Genomic DNA, 19,287 nt, shown 5'->3' on the forward strand with positions numbered 1-19,287 from the left:
GACACAGTGAGACACTGTCTTAAAAAAAATAAAGAAAAGATTTAATAAAAACAAAATATGGTACATAAGCATCATGGAAGACTATGTGGCCACAAAACAAACACCACTAAGATTAAGATCTCTGCTGCAACACGGATGGCACTGGAGACCATTAGCCTTAGAAAACTCATGCAGCACACAAAACCAAATGCATGGTATCATTTGTAAGTAAGAGCTAAATAATAACACATGGACACAAAGGAGGAACAGTCACGGGGCCTAGTTGAGAATGGAGGATGAAAGGACAAAGAGGATCAGAAAAAAATACCTCTTTGGTGCTATGCTTAGTACCTCAGTGACAAAACAATCTACACCAAACCCCCATGACACAATTTTACCCATATAATAACTCTGCACATGTACACGTGTAGAAAAAGAAAACCCATGCATGGGGAAGAATGCAATGTAACTGGATTGTTTGTTCTACAGGTAGTGGCTCAGGTGGCGCTGTACTCTGATTTATTTCTGGGTCCATGCAGGCAGAGAAGATTATGAACAGGTGGTCCAGGACCCTAGGCTGGTGGAGAAAACAGGTTGCTGCTGCAGATTCATTGTCTGGGGGTTGGCATATGCCAGGAGACTTGTAGACACTTTTGTGTGTTTTTGGCAAGAAATACTAGGATCCACAATGCTGTGGTGAAATTCCCAAGGGTGATGACTAGTCCTGGGAGGGGTGTGGACACATCAATGTCTAGTGGGTATGTTTGTGAGTGGGTCAGAATCCTGTGGTGATAGCTGTGGAACAAGGGGGTCTGTCATCAGAGTTCCTTTCCTCTAAGTTTTCATCCTGTCTTACCCTAGGAGATCTGGAATCACACGACAATGAAAGGCTCTGTTCTCCTTTAGACAGAGGAGAACAGAGTCTCCCATTCCAAGACAACAAGAGTTCCAATCCAGGCCAGGTCTCCATGATATCTCCATGCACCAAAACTGCAGAGTTTGCTGAACACCAAGCAATTCTCTAGCACCAACTCAATGTCTAACATTTGAATTCTGACACCACGCAGAGTCAGCAAAGACCCTGATTCAGGGCTTAGTCTCATAACATTGCCCTCTTTGCAGTTGCCAGTCACAAACCCCATAGGCCCATCTATGCTTCTGAGCTACTGTTTAAAGACTGAGGACTCCTGCAACCTTCCTCAAGTTCAATAATTTGATGGAGCTACTCACAGAACTCAGCAAAACACTGCAGCTATGTTCACCAATTATAAAAGATACAACCCAGGAAAAATCAAATAGAAGAAATGTATAGAACAAAAAGAAGAGGTGGGGAAAGATGAAACATATAGATAACCCTGGTAAATAGCTGTGATTAATAAAATTTTTCATCCTTTGTGTTCTCCAGGAACAGTTTATGGAAAGAAACACTCTTCCATTATGACTTACATGGTGCTCTCTTTTCTTTTTTATCACATAGCCACAGACTATTGAACTAGAGCAACTCGATTTTGAATAGGGGCTGAGTAAAATAAGGCTGCGACCACTGGACTGCATTCCCAGATGGTTAGGCATTCTAAGTCACAAGATGAGACTAGAGGTCAGCACAAGATACAGGTCATAAAGAGCTGGCTGATAAAACAGCGTGCAGTAAAGAAGTGGGATAAAACCCACCAAAACCAAGATGGTGATGAGAGTGTCCTCTGGTCATCGTCACTGCTACACTCCCACCGGTGCCATGACAGTTTACAAATGCCATGGCAACATCAGGAAGTTACACCATAATGGTCTAAACAGGAGAGGCATAAATATTCCACCCCTTGTTTACCATAAAATTAAGAAATAACCATAAAAATGGACAACCAGCCTATGGAGAAAGCTACTCTCTTATATCTTCACTTTCTTAATAAATTTACAGGCCAGGTGCAGTGGCTCACGCCTGTAATCCCAGCACTTTGGGAGGCCAAGACAGGTGGATCACCTGAGGTTGGGAGTTTGAGACCAGCCTGACCAACATGGAGAAACCCCATCTCTACTAAAAATATAAAATTAGCTGGGTGTGGTGGCGCATACCTGCAATCCCAGCTACTCGGGAGGCTGAGGCAGGAGAATCGCTTGAACCCGGGAGGCAGAGGTTGCAGTGAGCCGAGATCGCGCCATTGTACTCTAGCCTGGGCAACAAGAGCAAAACTCTATCTCAAAAAAAATAAATAAATTTGCTTTCACTTTGTGGACTCACCCTGAATTCTTTCTTAAGATCCAGGAACCCTCTCTTGGGGTATGGGTCAGGACTTCTTTCTGGTAACATTTTTCCAGTAACTACAAAGGGACTATATTGAAAAGACCTCTGACCCAAAGGAAAACCATCTGTGTGCACTAATGGCTGACTCTGAGTGAGTAGCGTGCATACACCTGGGTAAAGGATGGGATTGGGTTAGGGGCCCAACTTAGGGGAGTTACAGTCTCTCCTAAGACAGAGTGGGTTAAAGGCTCCTCTTAATAAAAGGCAAGGATGCTTGACTGAACTTGGATTTGAGGCCCAACTTAGGAAGGTTATAGGCCTTCCTAAGATGTAGGTTAGACACCTCTCTCAGTAAAGTCCCTCTCAGCTAAGAACTGGTTTGGTACTATGGGATGTTAATTGCTATTCTTTTTTTATTAAGCTGTCTTGTACTCTTTGCTGGTAGCTACAGGTGACAGAATTAGGCATCTACAGGACCATGGAACACGGGGAGCTTTTTTCCTCTCCAAAAGGAAAAACTTGAGAGCTGATGGGATTGCTGGTGGAAATAATCCTTTTCCTACTGACAAGCAGCCACATGAACTTCTCATTGTCGCTGCAATTGGTGGGTCTTTCTCTGGCCTCCCTGAGCTGTTTGCCTTCCCTACCCTGCCACAGGCAATGCTTTTTTCTCTCCTTTCCCTTTATTATCTTTTCTATTACTCAGGATGACCATCTTGCCCAGAGACCACAAGTTCAAACTCCTGAGTGGAGGTTGAATTAATGATAACAGGGCCCAACCCGGGGCAAGTTTAAGGCGTGCCAGTTTGACATTGATTGCTAAGTAGAGAGGCAATCAATATCAAAAAATTTATGTTTTGTCACACATATTTTGCTCTGGCCAAAATGAAAAAAGATAATTTTCCTTTGTGTTGTGGCTTGGCCCCCAGTGCTGTGGTGCAGCCAGCCATGTCACTAGGGCCACTCAGGCAAAAGGAAGCCAGAAGCTTGGCATGCTGGCAGAAGGGTACAAATTTCTCACCAAACAAAATTCTGGCCTGTCTATATACATGCAAACTGATTGAATGAATGGCAAAAGTCACTGTTTATCTCCTCTGTAAAGTTTTAATTGGAAAATGCATTTGTGATACTAGTTAAGATATAACAAATCTGTTGTACTTTGTGCTATGTCTTTCTGTATGGTTCTGTCATTAAGAGCGGGTACCTCAGGATAGAATGCTGGCCTAGGACCTCATAGGTTTAAGATGGCCCAGCAAGCTGGTCAGTCATGTCCTTGGAAGCTTGACGTTGTAACCATGTGACAGTACTTTCTCTTGGTCTACACCATCACAATGGTGGCCCAGGTTCAGGGTTCAATTTCCAACTTAGGGAATGAGTACTTTCTTGTTTGATATTTCAGTGACCTTTACCATTTGTAGATTCTCTTTCTTTCTAGGAACCCTCTTAAGTTCTCCTTTCTCAGAATACCTGTGAGGTTGCTTTTGGTAAGTTCAAAAGCCAGAGATATTGGCCGTTTGACCTGACTAAAGTCTGGTAATAAGAAATTTAAAAGAGCACTATGCTTAAAAGTCAGTCTTAATTAAAAGCAGATATTCAAGCTCTAACAGCCTGTCGGGGGAGGGGAGCATGGCAAGATGGGATGGCTGGGGCTGTTGTGGGGACTGTTGGAACCGTTGAGCATCCTGATTATATCGTGGATTACACAAACCTGCAGATATGTTAGAATTCATAGAACTGGACGCCCCCCAAAAGTCCCCTTTTTACTGCATGATAATTTTATTATGCAGTAAAACATCAAAAAGATTGAATATCTTCCATTTTATTGTGTTTGACCTAACATTCCTTGGGAAAAACAGAGGAGGTATCACAGACCCTGTTTGGGAAACACCCTTTTCTCCTCATGAAACCCCAGGAATTGAAAGTGGATAGATCTCTCTCAACATCTGAGTTTCTGTTGTGTTTTGCATTCATTATCTCACATTTTTTACTTTTGGGGTTATCAGAAATTATTTCACATATGAAAGAACTTTGGTATATAATAAGGGGGAAGAATTATACCTTTGAGGATGGCTAATAGCAGTTATGGGGAAATAGCTCTTCATGTTTGGATAAAAGAAACATACCCTTGACCACATAAAAAGTATGGGGATGTCCCCACACCCAACTGAGAAATTAGATTTCCATGGGAATGAACTGATTCTTTTTTGGATCCATGATCTGATTTTAAAATGGAACCCTTAGTTTTAGAGGATCTGTTTTGCCTTCCAGCTGTGTTTACTTTTTAGGCTGTAAGAACTACATGTTTTCCTGGCCCTGGAATCCACTCTGAAGCTAGTAATTCAATTAAGAAAATAACAAAGGGCCGGGCGCGGTGGCTCACGCTTGTAATCCCAGCACTTTGGGAGGCCGAGGCGGGCGGATCACGAGGTAAGGAGATCGAGACCACGGTGAAACCCCGTCTCTACTAAAAATACAAAAAATTAGCCGGGCGTGGTGGCGGGCGCCTGTAGTCCCAGCTACTCGGAGAGGCTGAGGCAGGAGAATGGTGTGAACCCGGGAAGCGGAGCTTGCAGTGAACCGAGATTGCGCCACTGCACTCCAGCCTGGGCAACAGAGCTAGAGTCCGTCTCAAAAAAAAAAAAAAAAAAAAAAAGAAAATAACAAAGGAAAAACCTTACAACTACTGAATCTTTTGTCTGTATATTTCTGTGTTGTGTGTGTGATACAAAAGAGCTCTGATTAATTGGTTTAAAAAAATAAGAACTTAAATATTTTGTCAGAAAAGTAAAAAGTGTAATGCCTTTTAGTACATGTGACAAGTAATCTTTTGGGAATTAAGCAGTTTTAAAGATTACTGGAAAAATGTCTTCAAAATATAATTTGATCAAAATTATACAGGTCAGATATTAGGTTTACCAAATACTTTAAGGTCATAAACTGCTTCTTTGACTTTTAAAAATTGTTCAATTTTCCTATCTTGAAGCCATTAGATTCTAAATAAGGCCTGGGGACATATGGAATTAGTCATGACCCCTAACTATACAAAGAAGGTTATAAAGAAAAAAGGTTATATATTTAAAAAAAAATCTTGTATAGCAAATTATTTTCCTAAAATAAAATGACTGGTTATTTAAAAAGGACGGATGTTTAGGACAAATCAGAAAGTCCAAACGTATTGTAGGTAGTCTGTATAAGAAATGAAAGCATTCATGAAAGGGATTTTATACAAGAAATGTTGTACAATTTAAAGGTGATTAGACCTTCTGAATACTTCATAAAATGCCACTAAGACCTGCCAGCTTGACAGCTAGGTAAGGCCTGGGGCACATGGAATTAGCTACACCCTCTAACTATTAATACACTGGAGTCAGACCTTATCTACACTTGTGCCTGGGTCCTAGACTCCATACCTAGTACATGACTAAAATCCCTTACTTATCAAGGTTTTCACCATAGGTAAAAATTACTAAGAATTAACATTGTAACATGTAATTTTGACTACTATAAAACAATTTTACATGCAAGGTATGCAAAGAAAATGAAATGTGTTTTTGATAAAAAGTTTATAAAAAATAGAAATGTAGATTTCTTTGTCTAGATTAAAAGGTTGTTTTAAATTAGATAGAATAAAACTGAAAGTTTTAACAAATTGTGGATAATTTTTGAACATTTAATTGTAAAAGAGATTCTGTGAGCGTATTGACTAAAGTTAAAGGGGTATTATCCAGTTTTAATATATATTGAACACTGAGATAAAAATGACAACGTTCTCTTAAAGCACTGATCAACCCTTTAACAACAAAAAATCTGTAAATAGTTATAAAAGTTTTATGAGAATATTACCTTATGGTCAAACATTAAAACTGGATAAATTTGTCTGAAGATTCATTAAGGCCAGGGGCAGTGGCTCACATCTGTAATCCCAGCACTTTCGGAGGCTGAGGCGGGTGGATCACGAGGTCAGGAGTTCAAGACCAGCCTGGCCAAGATGGTGAAACCCTGTCTCTACCAAAAATACAAAAATTAGCCAGGCGGAGTGGCAGGCACCTGTAATACCAGCTACTCAGGAGGCTGAGGCAGGAGAGTCACTTGAACGTGGGTGGCAGAGGTTGCAGTGAGCCGAGATCAAGCCACTGGGTTTCACATCACTAATACACAAATATAATGGTGAAATTTGGATTATTTAGTATAAAAATCATACAGGAAACATTGTCAAATGTGAAATCATGTTTTACTCTTTCTGGACTATATTTGTATAAATATGCTATTGGTATGTGTTTCAAAATTATACGGCTGGGCAATATGGCTGATGTCTGTAATCCCAGCACTTTGGGTTGCCAAGATGGGCGGATCGCTTGAGGTCAAGAGTTCAAGACCTGCCTGGCCAACATGGTGAAACCCCCATGTCTACTAAAAATACAAAAATTACCAGGCATGGTAGCATGCACCTGTAGTCCCAGCTGCTCAGGAGGCTGAGGCAGGAGAATCGCTGGAACCCAAGAGGCAGAGGTTGCAGTGAGCCAAGATCACACCACTGCACTCCAGCTTGAGCAAAAGAATGAGACTCCGTCTCAAAAAAAAAAAAAAAAGGAAATTGCTATAATTCTAATATGACTAAGTGTATGTTATTAATAATTACACTTTGGGAGGCTGAGGCTAGTGAGTCACCTGAGGTCAGGAGTTCAAGACCAGCCTGTCCAACATGGTGAAACCCCGTCTCTATTAAAAATACAAAACTTAGCCTGGCGTGATGACAGGTGCCTGTAGTCCTAGCTAGTTGGGAAGCTGAGGCGGGAGAATCACTTGAACCCGAGAGGTGGAGGTTGCAGTGAGCCAAGATTGCGCCACTACACTCCAGCCTAGGGGACACAGCAAGACTCCATCTCAAAAAATAATAATAATAATAATAATTACAATTGTTACCTAAAATCATTGTATGCCACAAAGCTAACCAAATTTCCTTGTCAATCTTTTTTTTACCGTAACTGCCCTAAGACTTTGCCATCCAGACAATCATCTTGTGTTGATCCTCTTCAAAAGATGATTTGTAGTCCACTATAAGACACTGATAGATGTTCTTAAATGCAAGTTTCTGATAACATTAGAAATTGTGACATTAGAATAGAGGAAGTTCTTTTTTTTTTTTTTTGAGATGGAATCTCACTCTGTCACCCAGGCTGGAGTGCAGTGGTGTGATCTTGGCTCACTGCAAGCTCCACTTCCCAGGTTCATGCTACTCTCCTTCCTCAGCCTCCCAAGTAGCTGGGATTACGGGTGCCCGCGACCATGCCCCACTAATTTTTTTTTGTATTTTTAGTAGAGACAGGGTTTCACCATGTTAAACAGGATAGTCTCAATCTCCTGACTTCGTGATCTGCCTGCTTCAGCTTCCCAAAGTGCTGAGATTACAGGGGTGAGCAACCGTGCCCGGCCTGAGGAAGAACTTTCAATACTAATGGAGAACTAAAATGGTCATAACTATCAAACAGAACAGGAATTAACTGAGTGGACTGAACTAATAGAAGACTGAAGTAATATTTTTTGACTTTGCCTAAAACATCACTGATCCTTTGTTTTGTTTTTCAGAGTCAAAAAAAACTATTCTTTTGAACTATTCACACCTTTTAACAATTGAGTAAAGTATACATCTGTGAAAAAAATTTGGAAAATATTTGTGAGTATTCTGAACTTAACAACAATTTAGTTATTTATATAAGTGCAATAAGAAACTGTTTTCTTTCACAACAGGACACAATTAGAGAAACTTGTTATTTTACCAAGGCTTTTGACTAGAATGACATACTTTGCTTTAATGAACTAAACCTGACTTGTAGAACCAATAAAGCTCCATGGGAAAACTGGTATCATACCTTGTCTACACAGCCCCTGTACAGGGTTCCTGGCTAGTTGTAAATAAAAAAAATTTCTTATCTTGAGATTCCTTTTATGAAACAAGGTTCCATCAAAGCCAATTTAAAAGGCCTATGTGAAAAATAATTATTCTTGCTACACTTCATAGAAATAATCGGGCCAAGTATAAGACTAAAACTTTTTTTTTTTTATGTTCACACTTCACATTGTCTTATGTTTATTTGCAGTTATTTTTGAACTTGAAGATGGCATACCTTCCAGCCATAGCAGTTCACTTCTTCATGTTAATTTGGTGGCTAACACAACAGGTAATATCTACCACCCACTCCCAACCTACATCCTGCTGATCTTGCTTTGCTCACGTCTTGGAGACAATACAGTTCACAGAGTTCAGTCTGTGGCTAGAGCTGGTCAGAAAGCATGAATCTGAAAGATATTTTTAAAATAGCATCAGTAGGCCAAGCACAGTGGCTCACCAGCACTTGGAAGGCCAAGGCAGGCAGATCACTTGAGGTTAAGAGTTAGTGAAAATACAAAATCAGCTGGGCATGGTGGTGTGCACTTGTAATCTCAGCTACTCAGGAGGCTGAGGCAGGAGAATCACTTGAACTCAGGAGGCAGAGGTTGCAGTAAGCCAAGATCATGCCACTGCACTCCAGCCTGGGGAACAAAGCAAGACTATGTCTCAAAATAAGAAAAACAAAGCACTACTAAACAAAACAGTCACAAAGCTTAGCTTTTCTCTTTCTACTACTAATAGTGTCATAAGATGGGTTATGTAAAAATCTGGATCACTGTTTGAATTCTGAAGACATTACAGTCAGCCACCAACTTCCTATCAGCTCGGTTCCAACAAATGCCCAGTTCATGAAAAGCTTTCTTAAGTTTACTTGGAATAATTTTGCTTATTTTGCTTTACTGTTGTAGAATATATTGCCATTGTATTCCTTGTGTAGAAATGCAGAATAAACTTATTGGGTGTTTTCTTAAAGTGAACACTTACTAATCTTCCAGATATCACCTATTGTTGGAACTAGGAGTTAGGAATGGCCCTCCTCATACTGATGCTTTCTGATTGAGCTCCTCTCTACCTCAAATACAAAAGACCCTAATAGTTAGGCAAGAATATCATCACCTCTACTCAGCAGAAAGTAGTAACAGAAGATTGATCTTCGTCCCACTACAACCCTTAGGATTAAGGGTTTCCTTGTTTAAAAAAAATAATAATAGAGGGGGAAAATGTCAGAGGCATATTGAACCAAAGCAAATCCATTTTGAATAGGGCCTGGGTAAAACAGGGCTGAGATCTACTGGCCTGCATTCCCAGATAGTTAACCATTCTAAGTCACAGGATGAGACAGGAGATCAGCACAAAATACAGGCCATAAAGACCTGGCTGATAAAACAACTTGCAGTAAAGAAGTGGGATAAAACCCCCCAAAACCAAGATGGTGATGAGTGTGATCTCTGGTCATCCTCACTGCTATACTCCCATCAGTGCCATGACAGCTTACAAATGCCATGGAAACATCAGGAAGTTACCCTTTAGGGTCTAAAATGGGGAGGCATAAATACTCCACTCCTTGTTTAGCAAATAATCAAGAAATAACCATAAAAATGGGCAACCAGCAGTCCTCAGGGCTGCTCTGCCTGAAGAGTAAGCCATTCTTTTATTTCTTGTTAATAAACTTGCTTTCACTTTGTGGACACACCTTGATTCTTGAGTGAAATCCAAGGACCCTCTCTTGGGGTTTGGATTGGGACCCTTTTCAGTAAAATCTCTGCATATATTTTTTTCTTTTTCTCATGAAAAAAATTGGCTAAGGCCGAGCGTGGTGGCTCACGCCTGTAATCCCAGCACTTTGGGAGACCGAGGTGGGCAGATCACAAGAAGATTGAGACCATCCTGGCTAACATGGTGAAACCCTGTCTCTACTAAAAACACACAAAAATTAGCTGGGTGTGGTGGCATGCACCTGTATTCCCAGCTACTTGGGAGGCTGAGGCAAAGGAATCGCTTGAACCTGGGAGGCGGAGGTTGTAGTGAGCCGAGATTGCGCCACTGCACTTCAGCCTGGCGACAGAGTGAGACTCCATCCCGGGGGGGAAAAAATCAGCTAAATTTATCTTCAGTGGTCTAAATAAAATTTTACATGGGCTCCTGAACTTTGAGCTACCCTCAATCTGAGCCAACTTACAACTTCATTCTCTGCCCCTCCTAAGAACATGCTGACTTCAGGGTAAAACATTCTCTAATCTAAAATCAAACCTTTTCAATCTCCAACTGCCATTCCCTTCCCACCTTCTCTCTAATCTTGTTTGCTCCACTGTATGAAAGAAAGCCCTTGTCTGCCTAAACTTGGCAATTCTTAAAGTTTTTATAGTTGGTATTCCTCCTGTTCCAATACTTTTTTGGAATTCAAATTTTTTAAATAAATCAAACTTGGTTATATATTACAAAGTCTAGAAACTGCCTTAAAACAATAACAACTTCATCATCAGCGAGACGCTCCCAATCCCCTTTTATGTTAACCTTAACTGCATCTGCCTGTGGGCCCGCAGCTTTCCAGGACTCTGTAGCTTCTCTCAGCAGGCTTCTTCCATGGCTGCAGTGAGAAGGCTGGGACATCTGCAGGAGAGACTCCCCAGAAAAAACTAACAAGGCCATTAATAAACTCCTTCTGCAGGCTCAATATTAGCCTTAGCTCTGAGTCACTGGGACCAAGCTCTAATTTCCATGTTAAGAGTTATTCACTTGTTGAAACTAAGTGTCTGAAAAATCCAGCAAAATTATTCAAACAGTGTTCATATAAGGGAAGGAAATTTTAAGGTGCTTACATTTTATACCTCAATAAGAAAAGCAAAAGTATCAGGCCAGGTGTGGTAGCTCATGCTTGTAATCCCAGCACTTCGGGAGGTCGAGGCGGGTGGATCACGAGGTTAGGAGTTCGAGACCAGCCTGACCAACATAGTGAAACCCTGTCTCTACTAAAAGTACAAAAATTAGCCAGGCATAGTGGTGCACCTCTAATCCCAGCTATTCAGGAGGCTGAGGCAGGAGAATCACTTGAATCCGGGAGGCGGAGGTTGCAGTGAGCCAAGATGGTGCCATTGCACTCCAGCCTGGGTGACAGAACCAGACTCCGTGTGAGGAAGAAAAAAAAAAAAAAAAGCAAAAGTATCTATTTCTTCCAGACAATAAATGTATTACTTTATTAATTCCATTTAAAATTATTTTGTAAGCAATGAGTCATATGGGAGCACTTCTAGACAGTACCAAGTTTCATCTCATAAAATTTAGCATGAAACTCAAAAATCAATGTAACAGGATCTGAACACAGATATTCACTGTCACAAATTTACCCTGAAAAAAAAGAAACTGATGTTTTAATGAATCTATGTAACTCACCGATTATCCACCACATTTTCTTGTGGAAATGTATTCATTTTCTACAGCTAAAATGGAGAGATTTTGCCTGGGAGTAGCATTCTAAAAGCTAAGCCTTGAAATTCTGTTTGAAATCACCCAGCCTTTAAAAAAAAAAAAAACACACACCTGAGAAAATTCCTAACTCACTCTGGGAAAAAAGGTAAATGAGAATTTGTAACAAATTTTTAACAAATGAAATATATGATCAGATATTTTTTTCTGAAACCCACCTCTTTTATGACATTTGTAAATATTTTTCTACCTTTCAAGCCCTACTAATATAATGCAATTTACAGCTAAAAAACTGAGGTCAAAATAAGTGATAAATATCTTCAAGGTGACAAACCTAGGTAGTGGCAGTGCTGATTAAATAATAGATGTATCTGACTCATGTTTCAAGTCAGGTCATTCAATCACTGGAGAGATTCTTCCACCCACCCTGCTCACTTATGTGCTCAAGAACCACCCACTCAGAAGACACTGCACTATGCCCCAGTGACTGCCCCAGGTGCATTTTACTTTGCAAGCTCTTACACCATCTCACTGGGGTCAGTTCTGTTGTTGTTGTCTGTCTTTTGGAATACTTTTTGGTAACAAAATTTTCACTTTTTATCCCAATATTTTTCTTTATGTTTATTTCACTATTTTTCTGCCCCCCTCTTAGATGATCCAGGGAGCAGAAATTATTTTTGTGTTTTCCCCTCAATACCAGCATCTGATTGGGTGACCAGCAACGTGTCTCCAAGAAATGAAAGCTGGGTTGGGTGAAGACAATTTTAATGTCTCAAGGGCTTACCTTTTCAAAAGAAGACTGCACCAGAAGACTCCTCTCAGCCCCAGGGCATCCACTTGCTCCCTTGAGAGGGCACATTCCATACCTCAGGTCATCCTATGGGAGAAAATAAACCAGAAGCTGACATTCACTAGGCACTCTAGCTGACAGAACCATGGCAGTTATCTTCGTTTATCCACAGATAGTACTGAAACCCAGGACCAGGAAAAAACTAAAGGGTGGCTGAGGACACATCACCGCACAGATTTTTCCAAACCAAAACCTTGACCCAAAAACATTCTGATAAGATCTCTGTGCCTAGAGAAGGTAAAAGGAAAAGAGACACAGAGATTTTCTACAATACAGTGTCAGAGGATTAGTCTTTGTTGCCTTTTCATGGAAAATACTTACAAACGGATAACAAATCTTCTTAAAAGTGCCATTTAATGTTTTGTCAAAAACAATTAAAAAATGATATAAACAAGTACATTAAAAGACAAATAGGTGATAATGTGAATTAGGGAGGAAAAGTTGGCATTTGGGAATGCCAGAAGAAATTGGAAATTTAGTATCTTACTGCAAGCCAGAGTGAGGCTGGAGAAATGGAGGACGGGGGTTAGACTTAAGAACCTGCTTGGGGCACAGGTGAAAAATGCAGCAGAAAATCAGTTCCCCGTGGAGTGTGAAAATAATTAAGTGACAGGCAATTAGACTGAGGTGTCTCTAGTCCCTGTGTTCCTACTTAAAAAAAAAAAAAAATCTAACTCAGGTGCATTTTTTTAAATTACTACATTCAGAGAAAATGTAGGCTTAAACAACTATAAACTGTTAATTAACCTCTGATTACACAACCAGGAAATCTTCACCTGTATTGTACAAATTAAGAAACTACGTTACTGTAACTAACCAATTACTAAATTTAGTTTTCTTCATCATGCATTTTATAAAAGATTTTCCTTCAAGCCTCTCCCATAGACAACAAACTACAAACCATAGCTGGATACTCTATGATTCTTGAATCACTGTTTGATTAAATTCTTTAGGCCAGGCGCATTGGCTCACGCCTGTAATCCCAGCACTTTAGGAGGCCAAGGCGGGCGGATCACGAGGTCAGGAGTTCAAGACCAGCCTGGCCAACGAGGTGAAACCCTGTCTCTACTAAAAATACAAAAAAATTAGGCCGGCCCAGTGACAGGCGCCTGTAATCCCAGCTACTCGGGAGGCTGAGCCAGGAGATCTCCAGAACCCGGAAGGCGGAGGTTGCAGTGAGGGGAGATCGCGCCACTGAACCCTAGCCGGGGCGACAGAGCGACTCCGTCTCAAAAAAAAAAAAAAAAAAAAAATCTTTAATATTTGTGCAGTGACTCCCATACATTTTTAAATAGGAGAAAAGAGGAACTGGGAAAGCCACGAACCAAAACTCTTCCCATTCATGAACCCGCACCCCGAGTCAGGATTTTCCCCTGACGATCCTCCCGTGGTCCCTGCACAATCTGAGAGAGACTCGGCGCTGCGGGGTGCAGAGCTGCCGAGAGAGGGCTCCAGGCCAGGGCACAGTCACTACGCAGGGAAGAGACAGGACGCCTGGGGTCCCGGCTGTCAGCGCAGCCGCCATCTTCTGGCTGAAGGGGGCGGAGGCCGAGCTGGGCAAGGAGAACTCGGGGCGCAGATTGTGAAGCTGACTGCGAAGAGGCCTGAGTCCCGCCACAGCTACTTCCCACCAGTTCCAACCAGCCCCTTCGCCGTCTCTCGGGATGTCGGACCGGGCACTCTCACCATTTCTAGGCTTCTAGGGGGTCCTGGCGTCTTAGCTGTGGATCTCCCAATATCTGCAGGTCACAGGGCCACAGAGGCTGGGCCCCTAGGAGCAGAAGACACAGAGAAATGAGGACGAAACCTGGAACTCCCGCTACAGCGAGAGACAAAGGCCCCGCCAAACCCGGAAGCCGTCCACTCCGCTCCAGCTGCATGCCTGATTGGACGGTTTCCAGCCCAGCGTCCCTGGTTGGATAATGCTTAAATCCCCGCCCCGTCAGGCTTTGAGTGACAGAAGATATGATCAGATGCTGGGCTCAATGAAGAAAGAGTGACAGCCTAGGCTGCCCTCTCTTCTGACAGGGCTTCCTCCCTCAGCTGAGCCAGGCCCATCCCAGAGAGTATTTGCCTTTAAATTTGTGTATAAGGTCATATGCATAAATAAATAATACATTATATAGCTATACACAAAAGAAAAGAATATAACAATTATTTTAAAATTTCAGCTTTTATGACCTTCCTGGCTTCTGGCCCTTTGAGGAGGCAGCCTGAGATTTTAGAAAAGAGAAAATCATCTAAAATGAATGTAAACCACATGTGGATTTTAAATTTTCTAGTAGCCAAACTTTAAAAAGAAACAAGTTGAACTGATTGTTAACAATGTAATTAACCCATTATATTCAAAATATTATCATTTTAATTTGTGAGAAATATGTAATTATTGATGAAGTATATAAATATTTGGAACTAAATCTTTGAAACTGAATTTGTATTTTACCTTTCTAGCATATCGCATTTCAGACTAGGCACATTGTAGGAACCCAGTAGCCACACATGGACAATAGCTGTCACATTGAAGTGCAGCTCTGATGTCAGCGGTGTGAAGGGCCTGAACATCTCTTTTCCGCCAGAGTGAAAGAAGAGACTCTCCCTACAAACATCTCTCTTTGGTTCCTAGGGTGGACCAGATAGTGCCCACAGAAAGAGCTGAGGGCAGTAGGAATAAAATAGCCACAGGTAAACAACTGCTGGCCACCTGTTGCCCACCTTTCTTTTAGAGACCAGATAGTGAACAAAGGATGATGGGGCCACAGGAGAAAAAACAACCATGTCTTCAGTTCTGTCCACACACTTGAACTCCAGTATTTTAGAGATGGAGAAAATAGATTAAAAACAAACATAGTTTGCTATATGGTCTTGGCCCTAATGGTCAGGCTCTGTTTATCTGTTTTCTCCTGTGGTGTGGGGGACTATGTGAGTCTAAGCACCAATCACATGCATACACGTCTACAAGTATTTCTGCATTACCCAAAATTCTCTTACAAAACATTGAACTTTAAATCACGGGAAGAAATCAGTACCTAGAGGGTGCCCACTGTTAGAAACCAACTCTTAGTCAACCTGTCACTGAATCCTGGCATCCTATCTGTACTGGGTGCATGTATTAGTTGGCTATTGCAGCATAACAAATCATCCAAAACTTATTAGTTTATAATTGAAATGGTCAGCCATTTAGGCCAAGCTGAGTGGGGCCATTCTTCTGGTCTCAGCTGAGCTCCTTCAGACATGTATCATCACCTGCTTTTTGACTAGACAGCTGTGAATCTGGGGGTGAGCTTCTGCTTCTGGGTCTGTCAACAGGGGCACCTTGCTTCTCCTCCACATGGTATCTTATTTTCCAGCTGGCTAACATGGGCATTATTCATGGAGATGGCAGCATTCTAAAAGAAAAACAGAACCACTCAATACCATTTGAGCCTAGGCCCCAAGCTAGCCCACTGTCATGTATACAGGTTTCTATTGACCTGAGCAAATAAGGGCAGCCAGATATAGGGTTTCGAAAACAGATTCCGGATCTTGATGGAAACAGCTGTAAAAGCACCTGGCTATGGGCATAGATACAAGAGGGATGAAAAAATGTCATTTTGCAATCACTATCATTCTACCTTTTTTGCATATGTGGTATATAGAACTCTTCCACATCAAGAAATTTGTGCGAAGTCCTAAGGCTACTAAGTGGCTGGGCTGAGACTCAGGATCAACTTTATCTGACTCCAAAGCCCATGCACCTCCATAGATCACACAACTAAAGTAGCTGCCCTGCCCTAGACTATTGAAATCCCGGAGAGTGACATTTCCATAGTAGAAGTCAGATTCCTTTTAGATTTGTGCTCATAGAGTACTTTTTATCATTGGGAATAATCCTCACAAAAATTGCAGAAACACACGGTGGCTCTCACCTGTATTTTTAGCACTTTGGAACGCTGAGATGGGAGATTTATGTGAGCTTAGGAGTTCCAATGCAGCCTGAGCAACATAATAAGATTCTGTTTCCATGACAAAAATGAAGAAATTAGCCACCCATGGTGGTGCATGCCTATAGTCCCAGCTACTTAGATGGCAGAGGCAGGAGGATTGCTTAAGCCTGGAAGGTCAAGGCTGCAGTGAGCTATGAGTAGTTACACCACTGCAATCAAGACTGGGTGACAAGGGCCAGGTGCAGTGGCTCACGCCTGTAATCCCAGCACTTTGGGAGGCTGAGGCAGGTGGATCATGAGGTCAGGAGATCAAGACCATCCTGGCTAACACGGTGAAACCCTGTCTCTACTAAAAATACAAAAAAATTAGCCGGGCGTGGTGGCAGTCACCTGTAGTCCCAGCTACTCGGGAGGCTGAGGCAGGAGAATGGCATGAACCCGGGAGGCAGAGCTTGCAGTGAGCCAAGATTGCACCACTGCACTCCAGCCTGGGTGACAGAGCAAGATTCTGTCTCAAAAAAAAAAAAAAAAAAAAAGACTGGGTGACAGAGTGAGACCCTGTCTCAAAAAAAAGAAAAAGAAAAAGAAAAAAATTGGAGAAGCATTTTGAAAAGATATAAAATAATTTGGGGAAATAGCTGAGGGATGAGTTTAGAAAATCAAAGACCAACAGCAATTATTTATTTTTCATCATAGAAAATAGTTGAAATCCATTAAAAGAAAAAATCTTTAGAGAAATTAATTTTTTTAATTTATTTTTTATTTTTGAGATGGAGTCTTGTTCTGTCACCCAGGCTGGAGTGCAGCAGTGTGATCTTGGCTCAGTGCAACCTCCGCCTCCCCAGTTCAAGCAATTCTCCTGCCTCAGCCTCCTGAGTACCTGGATTATAGGCATGCACCACCACGACCAGCTAATTTTTGTATTTTTAGTAGAGACGGGGTTGTACCATGTTAGTCAGGCTGCTCTCGAATTCCTGACTTCGTGATCTGCCCGCCTCGTCCTCCCAAAGTGCGGGATTACAGGCATGAGCAACAGTTCAATTGAGCATGGAATGATTTGCAAATTGGGTAGCCTGTGGATCCAGGGTAGGCGCAGAGAGACTCTAGCACAACCACATGATGAAAACAGATTTATAGACAGCAAAAGCAACGTGACATACAGAAAATGAAAGTGAGGTACAGAAACAGCCAGATTGATTACAGGTTGGGATTTGCCTTATTTAATCATGATTTGAACACTTGATGTTCTTTTATTGGCAAAAGCACAGTGGTTGGTACAATAATGGGTTACAGTCTATTTATATATCCAGTTGGGTTTCAGTTTACTGTGTACAAAAAAACCTAGTGACCAAAGTTAAACAGGAAAGGGGGCAGCTTTAGAGATAATTAATTTAACAATTTCTCCCTTTTGGTCACGTTCTCAATTTTGAGAGATAGACCAAAACTTTAGACATTGATATTACTCTGTCACCATCAAAAGTGTACTTATTTAGTCTCAAATCCCACTGTGAAATAGCAGAACTGTGGGTTTTAAAAGTGGAAACAAGGGCTTCACGTTATTTGTTTTTTAGGATTACAGTAGAGGGGACCATCTTATATTGAAATCTCCTGTTTCCAAAATAAAAATAAAACCTGGCCTGTTTTACAATCTACCTATTTACTTAAATTTTTAATTTGATTATTTCGCATTTAGCATGAGTGACTCCATTTACTTTGATTTGGTCTGTTTGGGCCTAGTGCACAAGGTCAGTCCAGAATAATGGCCTCCAATAATTTTGTTTAAAAATTTTCCCCCTTTTGGTTAAGTTCTCAAATAGGTCAGAGTGTGACTAAAACTCAGGGTCTTAGTGTCACTCTCAGGTTCCATTATTTTTGGTTTTTGTTTTTATCAGGTCATTCATAGGTTATGGTGTCCTCATGGTCACATATGTATTTGACTTTTTGTGGTTCCAGTTAAAGAGAGACCATTTGACATTCTAGAGATAACTGCATGCAAACTTCAATAATTTTTGAGAGAATACAGTGCAGTAGGGAGTCTACTATTTTGACTATCCGGGGGATAATATCAAAAGTTTCAAGTATGCTTTTTAGTCAGGGTCCCATGAACCCACCAACTAAAATTAAATAGATCAAATAATTAGCTACATAAATGTTCTCCTCATTTCAAACAAGCAGTCTATTCACTAATCTCCTACAACTGAATCTCTGTAATACCTGGTGAATTTCTCTATGTGCAACTATAAGTATTAGCAACTTCACAGATACTTCTCTGTTTATCCAGTAAATAATCTAGAGAAATTCTATTATTTAGCACAATTTTACTAAGAAAAATTAAAGTCTGTTGTGTAACCATAGCCTTTACAATAGAATTTGCTATAGAGCCCTATTATGGGGAATAAATTTCTTTTTTTCTTTTTTTCTGAGACAGAGTCTCACTCTGTTGCCCAGGCTGGAGTGCAGTGGTATGATCTTAGCTCACTGCAACCTCTGCCTCCAAGGTTCAAGCGATTCTTCTGCCTCAGCCTTCCCAGTAGCTGGCATTACAGGCACATGCCACCATGCCCTATTAATTTGTGTATTTTTAGTACAGATGGAGTTTCACCATGTTGGCCAGGCTGGTCTCGAACTCCTGACCTCGTGATCTGCCTGCCTCGGCCTCCCAAAGTGCTGGGATTACAGGCATGAGACACTGCACACAGCATAGGGAATAAATTTTTAACCATTGCCTCATTTACTCTAAACCATGGGGAAAAAGAAGACCTAACAAATGATACCCATTAAGAAGAGTAATGGCCTCCTGGCAACACTCTATAATCTATTCTGAACAAGTTCTCTTTAACTTATAAAGTAGGTGAAGAGCAGTGGACAAATATTCTGTTTTTGATATTATGAAGCAACAGATGTCCTATTAAAAATTCTCACCAGGCCGGGGGCAGTGGCTCACACCTGTAATCCCAGCAATTTGGGAGGCTGAGGTGGGCAG

At 41.2% G+C, this 19,287-nt stretch overlaps 1 protein-coding gene across 1 annotated transcript in view; it reads right to left on the reverse strand.

The window, feature by feature from the left end:
* ZNF100 (zinc finger protein 100) overlaps positions 1-14,251 on the reverse strand; it is a 56,728-nt gene extending 42,477 nt beyond the window's left edge. Inside the window, exons 1-2 of the mRNA XM_030809433.1 lie at positions 14,068-14,251; positions 12,316-12,408 (exon numbers count right to left, since the gene is read on the reverse strand). Of these exons, the coding sequence (XP_030665293.1) occupies positions 12,316-12,408; positions 14,068-14,070 (96 nt within the window). The 5' untranslated portion in view covers positions 14,071-14,251. The remainder of the gene's footprint in view (positions 1-12,315; positions 12,409-14,067) is intronic.
* Positions 14,252-19,287: the final 5,036 nt, after the last annotated feature.

The sequence above is a fragment of the Nomascus leucogenys genome, chromosome 3 (genome assembly GCF_006542625.1).
Source record: "Nomascus leucogenys isolate Asia chromosome 3, Asia_NLE_v1, whole genome shotgun sequence".
In the NCBI taxonomy this organism is placed as follows: Eukaryota; Metazoa; Chordata; class Mammalia; order Primates; family Hylobatidae; genus Nomascus; species Nomascus leucogenys.